The following is a 9155-nucleotide window of genomic DNA, read 5'->3' on the forward strand; positions in this document are numbered from 1 at the left end:
CCTTGACCCAACCCCCATTTCAAGGGCCAGCCCACTCTCTTTTTCCACAACCCCCCATAACATGTACTTCCTACTAGAGGGGCCATAGTTACTGTCATTTCCATTTTAGGGGATATATACCTCAAGTACTTGACTCCCTTCCTGACTTCCACACTTTCGTAACAAAGGGCATATCTTGAAGCTGATTATCATAAATACCATGTCAGTCTTATGGGGAACTTCTAGCAACCTCAAATCAAAAACACAACAGATTGATAAATGGTTGCTAAGAATAGCTAGTGTGGCCTTGATTCAACTAGTAACAACAACAATAATTATTATTAAATAATAATAAATGACTTTATATAGGATGGGCCAAAAGTCACAAAGGGGTATGATGTTTTAATAACTTTTTGAAAATTATTTTTCTTCATTTCCTATACATATATATATACATGTTTATTTCCTGTATGTACTGCATATGATGCTGATATTATATATTAGAAACAAAAAATAAAGGAGTTATTAAATATTGAGACCCCTTTGTGACTTTGTGACTTTTGGCCCACCCTGTATAACCCTTTATAGCCTCAGACACCTTAAGGAAGAGCTGGAGGGCAACAGCAAGGGAAATCATAGGGAAGGAAGAATTTTTGGCACCTAAAGGAAATGAATTGGTGAAGATATCTTGCCTCTCAAGTCTTTCCTGACATCCTCCCATGCTTTTTCCACGATTGTTTCTCACGCTGCTTTCTACTACCCCTGAGAGATCTTTTCATGGTCTGGTTGCCTTATTACTAAGTTAAGGTCCTAGAACTTTTTGTTCTCTTGGCCTAATGTCCAAATGGTTCTGGGAAAGCATAATTAATATGCTTCAATAATATTTTGTGTAAATGTTTTATAAACCCAATTTAATATTGATTCAGGTTTTTATGTGGATTCAACTTTTTATGTGGAAGGCAGTCTTGCAAGGTATTGGAAATATAAAGATATATATATGTGTGTGTGTGTGTGTGTGTGTGTGTATGTGTATATATACATATATACACACACATCAAGACAAAGGTCTTACTCTCAAGGAGCTTACAATCTACCAGTGAAAACAATATGTACATAAATAATGATGATAAAATGGAGTTGGTTTTGTTTTGGTTTTTTTGGTTTTTTGGTGAGGCAATGGGGGTTAAGTGACTTCCCCAGGGTCACACAGCTAGTAAGTGTTAAGTGTCTAAGGCCGGATTTGAACTCAGGTCCTGCTGAATCCAGGGCTGGTGCTGTATCCACTGTACCACCTAACTGCCCCGGAACTTTTGATAAGTACAAAGTAGAGAACCAAAAGGTGAAACCTGAGAAAGAAGACATTATATTCTTCTGGGGCAAGTGGGTGTCAAGGAAAGCTTCAAAGAGGAGGTGTCACCTGATTTGGCTCTTGAGGGGAGGGACTTCAAAAGATGGTGATAGCTATGTAGTATGGAGTGAGCAAAGGTGGGGAGATAAAAGAAGGTAGCTAGGTGGCCCAGTGAATAGCATGCCAGGCCTGGAGTCAGGAAGACTCTTCTTCATAAGTTCAAATCTGGCCTCAGACACTTACTGACTGTGTGACTCTGGGCAAATCATTTAACACTGTTTGCCTCAGTTTCCACATCTGTAAAATGAGCTGGAGAAGGAATTGGTAGTGGAGAGGTCTTATAATAACCCTCCTTTTACAGATGAAGAAAATGAGCTTTGGAGAAGGCAAGTAACCATTCTAAAATTAATTAGTAAGTGGCAGAGGGATCCACTCCTAGATTTCCTAACTCTAAAGCCAATCCTTTTGCTTTTAATGTGCAGCAATGAGGACCCAGTTCAGGGTAGATAGCATAAATCTACAAGGGACAATGTGATTTCATAACTTTCTACAACACCGTTTGACCATTTAGGAGTAGGATTGGATGAGGCAGATGGTGGCCTGTTCAATGATGGAAGTAGTAGAAGTTCAATGGAGGGAGGAAGGGATGAAAGAGTGAAGGAGAAGGGGCAGCTAGGTGGTGGAGTGGATAAAGTACTGGCCCTGGATTCAGGAGGACCTGAGTTCAAATCTGGCCTCAGATACTTGACACTAGCTGTGTGACCCTAGGCAAGTCACTTAACCCTCATTGCCCCACCAAAAAATAAACAAACAAACAAAACCCAAAAAACCCCAAAAACAAAACAAAGAGTGAAGGAGAAGGTATTCTTGCAATGGCTCATATTAAGGGTCAATTAAATAAGGAGGGAGCCAGAGTTAGAATAGCTGAGAAGTTAGGAGAATAAGGGGCAGTCAAAAGACTGAAGGTCACAGTGAGGGTGAAGAACTAGTTTTTAAGGGGTAAGTCTATGTATGAGGTAGAACCTTGGAGACGAGGCAGTTGTGAATGCTGCTAGCAGGATTTTGTATTACAGTAGAAACTCCCTCTGCAAATATGTTAGTGGCTTATTTGGTTTTGAGCTAAATTTTTCTCTAATAAGTGACAGGCAGCAGCATAGAATGAGTTGATCTCTTTTGTTTTTATGTCACTTTTACTTCCAAATGTATCCCTTCCCCAAACCAGTAAGACATTCCCTTATAACAAATAAAATAAAGGGGAAAAAAGCAATTCATCAAAACCATTTGAAATCTTAAAAGAATATGACAATAATGCAATTTTCCATATCCATAGTCTACCTCACCCCCAATCCCTTCAAAGAATATATTTCCTGAAATTAAAGAATTAAAATTGAAATTCACCCTCTCTCACACAGGGTAGAGAGAGAGTTTAGAACTTAAAATGTAACAAAAAAATTTAATTAAAAAATAAACTTGAAGGTCACTCAAAGGACAGTGGATTAGTGTATGGTGGGAGTGAGCAGGCTATAACATATTACTATTGAAGTACTGAGAAATAGCATCAATACAAAGGATGTCATCAGAGAGATATATAACTGGGAGAAAAGAAGATGAGCTGGTCATGCATTTAGAACAAGGGATAGCTAGCAGACATCAGGACCTACCATTCAATGTCAAAAGCTAGAATAGAGTACACTGTGTAGACCTCCAATGGAGAATATGGGCACGAATCAAATGGGACAGGTGGGCATAAGGATGGGCTGTGATCTGAATCACTGAAAAGAGGACTCATACCAATGAGTTCACATAGTGTGCTGGTTGAAATATTGGAGGGAAGCCTGTCTCTGCTCTAAGTTATTGGGGAACTTAGCTGGGGTTTCTAATATATTGCTACTTATAAATTAGAGGCTATTGCACCAGTTTTGGTAGCAAGCATTTATTATTCAATTAACCGTGTGTAAACCCAGCATAGAATCCCAGGAAGGGGGTGGAGCTGGGAAGAGCCATCCCCAGGGTAAGTCAGTATCAGGAAGAGGCCCAGCAAGAAAGTCAAGAGAGAGAGAATGACCCCCCCTCCCTCCTCAAGGATTTTTATCCTCTCTCAGGTAGAGTCGGGTCACTGCACATTGATCCAAGCTAATTGGCCAACATCATTCAATTCAATTGATTGACATGACTGGGGGGGGGGTCGCCAAAGTGAGTTAATTTCCTTTAGGAAGTCAGGAAAGTCAATCTGAGTTCCTTTTGCATTTCTACTGACTCTGGGCTGGCTCTGAGAAACCAGCCAGAGGTCCTGAGTGGGGTAGGGTCATTGGGTCTCCCCCAAACCCATTATTAATAATTATTTTCTCACAACAGCCTTATTGGGGCAGCTAGATGGCAAAGTGGATAGAGCACTGACCCTAGATTCAGGAGGACCTGAGTTCAAATCTGGCCTCAGACATTTGACACTTACTAGCTATGTGACACTGGGCAAGTCACTTAACCCCAATTGCCTCACCAAAAAAAAAAAAAATAATCATAATAAAAAACAATAGCCCTATCAAAGTATTGAAGAAGTCAATGTTTTGTTTTTGTCCTGTGTATTCAAGTAGGTTGTGCCTCTGTTTTTGAAGAAAAATCTGTAATTTCCTCAGTACAATTAGCCATGAAGCACCTTTGTCAATGTTCGAGAGATCATAGGTTTTAAACACTAGCCTGGTTTTGTTGGAACTTTGGGGTTAGCCTCCTCAACACTAGGGATAGAGAACTCAAGCCCCCTGGTAGAATGTGAATTTGGAAGACCTATGTAGTTATTTAAAGCAGGTAGGTGCTGCGGTGGATAAAGCACACAGCCTAGAGTCAGGAAGACTCATAGTCCTGAGTTCAAATCCCACTTCAGATACTTGCTAGCTATGTGACCCTGGGCATGTCATTTAACCCTATTTGTCTCAGTTTCCTCATCTGTAAAATGAGCTGGAGAAGGAAATGACAAACCACTCCAGTATCTGCCAAGAAAACCCAAATGGGGTCACAAAAAGTTGTCCACAACAGAAAAACGACTGAACAACGACATATCATCCATAAGAATCAGAGAGATACAAATGAAACCCATTTCCTTCCCAATAGCCAATCTGGAAATGGAACTTCAAGGAAATAGAACCATGTGTTGAGAAAGCTGCTGTTTAGTAAGTCTCACTAAATTTTATTTCACCCACTGCTCAGCACAATGTTTTGTAGTGGACAGCCTTCAGTCACTTCAGCTACTGAGAGGGCAGAGAGAAGAGAGGAAAGAAAATAGTGTTGTTCTTCAACTGTGTTAAACAAATGCTCTGAGTGTCAATCCAGGAATGAAGGAGCCGCCATTTATAACATTGCTTTTCAGATGATATATTAACAAAATTGCTGATCTGAAGTCAGTGACAATGGATACAAATTCCAAGTTTCCAACTTCAGACTATAAAGCAATATTTTTTTCAAAGGCAACAAGTAAAATTCTCGGAGGTTTCCAACCCCTTTATTTTATCTTCTGAATATAACTCAAAATGTGTTATAAAGAATAGTGATCCCTCATGAAAACTCAGTCATTTTGCTCCTTTGTTTGGCATGAGATTTTGGCTTACTTAGGGAAGACTAAGTTCTATTTCAAGATACCATGTTATCTTGTCACTTTGTGTAATGACTGATAATGAGTTCTAATCCTACTTTTTTTTTTCACCAGAGAACTATGTATAAAAATTACAGTTTGTGCATAACAGATGAAACTAATCATTTGGATAGACTAAGGTAACTAGAGTAAAGAGCCTTTAACAAGTATAGCATATTTCTTAAAGAGGATTGGCTATTTGGAAACCAACTTCTCCATGAGGTATCACAAGATTTTTTAAATCATCGCCTTTAACTTCAGTAGAAAGAAGATAATCTGCCAGGATCAGTTTTTTAAAAAATATATATTCTTTTTTTTGTTGGGGCAATGAGGGTTAAGTGACTTGCCCAGGATCACACCGCTAGTAAGTGTCAAGTGTCTGAGGCCATATTTGAACTCATGTCCTCCTGAATCCAGGGCCGGTGCTTTATGTACTGTGCCACTTAGCTGCCCCCACAATTATCTTTTTTATTATACTATATTATGGAAAGGCTTGTTTTATTCCATAAATTAAAAATAAAATAAATTTAAAAACCAGAACTGGGCTAATTTCTGGGGAGAAAGGAAGATATAAGTACAGATAAGATAAAGTTTCTTTCCTCAAGAAGCTCCCACAGTCAATAAGAGAAAAGAAATCTCAACTCATAGACCTATAATACTCAAAGCCATCGGACCAGTGAACCAAGAGAGCTATAAAATCAAATACTATGTGAGGCTTAAAGGGGAAGGTATAATCAGAAGAATAGTAATTGTAATTCAGCTTTTCACATCAGAAGGTAGTATCATATTTAGGAAACATATCCTTCACTCTTAAAAAATAGCTAAGAGGGGCAGCTAGGTGGCGCAGTGGATAGAGCACTGGCCCTGGAGTCAGGAGTACCTGAGTTCAAATCTGGCCTCAGACACTTAACACTTACTAGCTATGTGACCCTGGGCAAGTCACTTAACCCCAATTGCCTCACTAAAAAAAAAAAAAAAAGCTAAGAAACTTTGTGAAATTTTGCAACTCTCTACTTTTACTTTCTCAAGACAGCATATTGTTAAAAAGAGGAGTTTAGCTTATCCAACTTCAAGTGGAATGTTATCAACAACAAAAAGTTTCCAGAGGCATTAAGGTATGTCCCAATCACCAGAAAAACGAGCTAAAATAACCATGTTTTCTATACCCGAAGAGAACTTTAAAAATGAATGCATTAGTATCCATAATGATAAGTATGTATGAGGACACTGACACTGACAACTCTATGATGAATGGTGCAAATGAAATACAAATTTACAGTATGTACAAATATATATGACTAAAAGTAATATAATTTCTTTCCATGTTTTGGAACATTTCCTTAGGCACTCCCCACGAATTTGTTTGGTCATTATTTTAAAAGTTCTATGAATAGTTCTACAATACTATTTCATTATGTAGAGCTTACAGACAAGCAGAATATAGGTGAATATTCAAGAAGTAGGAATCATGTTCATTTCATCATTGAATAAGCTCAGAAGTATGTATCAACATTCCCATACAATGACTATTAGAACTAAATTTAGCGTGTCAGCAGTAGCTACAACCATGAAGTAAACTGCTTAATTGAGATTTCATTGACTTAGTACTTGCTCAAAAATTTTAATCTGTAAAGATGTTCTAATTTTAACTGTTAATGTTCTAATTTTTAAAATTAAAATAGATGATTTGTTTATAAAAATGCCTTTAGAGAAATGCACATCACATTTACACGTATTTCTCTATATTCTTGTGTAAACAGCCTGGGATTCTAGAATCTTTGGTGCAGCCTACCATATGTTCATGGTCAAAAGGATCTTTGAAAATTCAGCCCAAGAAGGCAAGTAAGTAAAAAAAAACCCAAACCACCTGACATTAAAGGGCATTTTCTTGCTGAGTAACTAGCAATTATCTAAGCTGGTATCTGTTTTAGTGGATGTTTTTGATATGGTAAATTATATCCCTATTCCACTGTGCATTTTGTAGTGCTGCATCCTTTGGATGAGAAATAACTCCAAAGTAACTTGTTTTAAATAGACCTCCTCTTTGAATTTATTTCTTCTCGTACTGAAAGAAATTCATACCCAAAAAGCTTATTTTCTACAGAGGAAAATGAAGGCAACCCCCCCACCCAAGACTTTGTTGGAGCCCTGACAATTCATATAAAAATGAATTGGTTTGGAAAAAAAGGCAAGAAAGATACTGTTTAAAAAGAACAACTACTTGACTTTCTGGCTGGTAAAAATATATATTCACACTGTCCAAGGAGACACTGTATGAGAAATCTGATACGCCACATATATAGTTTGTCGTGGAGCACTGGTGTATATTAAACTGCCACTTTTAGCAGCGGCATCAGGTAACACCATCAGATGAAAAGCAATTTAGGCTTTTAACTGCACTCTGTTCCTAGGACTCAGTCCTTGAAATCCAATATCAGCGTGGCTACCCCCTCCCCTTTTCCTTGCCAGCCTAGGTTGGATAATTCTAATTTTACCTGTGGTAAGAGCCTCTGCTGTTGCCACATGCATGAAAGTGTTGTCACTCACTGGCCACTTTTCTGCTGAAAGCACGAGTTTGTCTAGTCCTCCAAGTTCTTTCAATTCTTCCTGGATCCTTGGGCCTAAAACACTGTTTTCCCGGCTGATGTTCCTGTAACCAAGAGCATCTCCCGCACCTCCCAACAGCAGAGCAGCTTTAAATTTGTCCATCTTGAGGTCTGTGTCCTGGCTACTTTCTCTTTTGCTTTTATAGCTGCTGAATCTAACTAAGCCTTTGTTGCTTCCTTTGCTTTCTGTCTGCTCTTCTGACATTTATATTGGTCATTGTATCACTGTCAGGGGCTTACTCTATATGGCAAGGCAGTCCTTTTCTGGCCTTTGCAGGTGCCACCTCTTCCACATCGGCCAATGAGAAAATGTTTCTCAATTCCATCATCTTTTCACTTTACTTTTAAAATAGTAAGAATACTGAGGTGTCCTGGTCTTTAATGTAAATGTCCTCCAGCAGCCCTATCTCAACCACATTAAGGGAGAACTCTGCTAAGGAGTCCTCAGTTATTCAACACCCAGAAAGATCCTAGAATGACTTTTTAAGAATGTCTTTTTTGTAGTGCTGATTTGCTTTAACTACAAATATTTAGAATAGTTTCCCTCTCTTTGGAAACTTCTGCTGTAATGAAGGTGATCTATACCTTTATGGGGTTATAATTAACTAGAAGTGGACTACATTGAATTTATTGAAGTCATACTGAACATTCATGAATCTATTCAATTTTCAAATCAATAATTTTTTTAAAATTTGCATTTCTTTTCATTTCTTCTTTTTAAAAAAATTATAAACATTGTTATTTATAGTTTTGAGTTCCAAATCTTATCCCTCCTTCCCTCTTTCCCCTCCCCGAAGCAGTAAGGAATCAGATATGGGTTATACAGGTGCAATAATGTAAAACATTACCATTAGTCATTTTGTACAAGAAAACTTTAATAAAAGAAAAAAGGAAAGAAAGTGAAAAAAGCATGATTCTGTCTATGTTCCATCAATATCAGTTCTTTCTTTGGAGGTGGAGAGTATGTTTTATCAATAGTCCTTTGGGATTGTCTTGGATCATTGTATTGCTGAGAATAGTTAAGCCATTCACAGTTCTTCATCAAACAATATTGCTGTCTCTGTGCACTTCACTATACAGCAGTTCATAGCAGTTCTTTCCAGGCTTTTCTGAAAGCATCCTGCTTGTGCAAATCAATAATTTAAAGTATAACCATTTGCTAGAGCATCTAAGTCAAAAGTAATACTTTATCAGTATTCAAGGTGTTTTTTGTCTGCAAATATTCACTGAATGCATTCACTTCAAAACAATGATTGGCAACATTTTAATTTATTCGTGTTTTTGTTTGTTTATTTCTCTTAGCTAAGCCCAAACCTCAAGAGTTATTATCTTTTAAGAAATTTAATTGAATTGTAGAAATATTAGTTGTTCATGGGTAGGCTGAGTCAATATAGTAAAATGACAATTCTACCTAGATTAATTTATTTATTCAGTGCCATACCAATTAAACCACCAAAGAATTATTTTAGGGGCAGCTAAGTGGCACAGTGGATAGACAGCACCAGCCCTGGAGTCAAGAGGACCTGAGTTCAAATCCGGTCTCAGACACTTGACACTTACTAGCTGTGTGACCCTGGGCAAGTCACTTAACCCCAATTGC

At 37.9% G+C, this 9155-nt stretch overlaps 1 protein-coding gene across 1 annotated transcript in view; it reads right to left on the reverse strand.

The window, feature by feature from the left end:
- ADPRHL1 (ADP-ribosylhydrolase like 1) overlaps nucleotides 1-7719 on the reverse strand; it is a 66011-nt gene extending 58292 nt beyond the window's left edge. Inside the window, exon 1 of the mRNA XM_043990592.1 lies at nucleotides 7445-7719. Coding sequence (XP_043846527.1) covers nucleotides 7445-7658 — 214 coding nt within the window. The 5' untranslated portion in view covers nucleotides 7659-7719. The remainder of the gene's footprint in view (nucleotides 1-7444) is intronic.
- Between the last annotated feature and the right edge of the window lie 1436 nt (nucleotides 7720-9155).

The sequence above is a fragment of the Dromiciops gliroides genome, chromosome 3, assembly GCF_019393635.1.
Source record: "Dromiciops gliroides isolate mDroGli1 chromosome 3, mDroGli1.pri, whole genome shotgun sequence".
In the NCBI taxonomy this organism is placed as follows: Eukaryota; Metazoa; Chordata; class Mammalia; order Microbiotheria; family Microbiotheriidae; genus Dromiciops; species Dromiciops gliroides.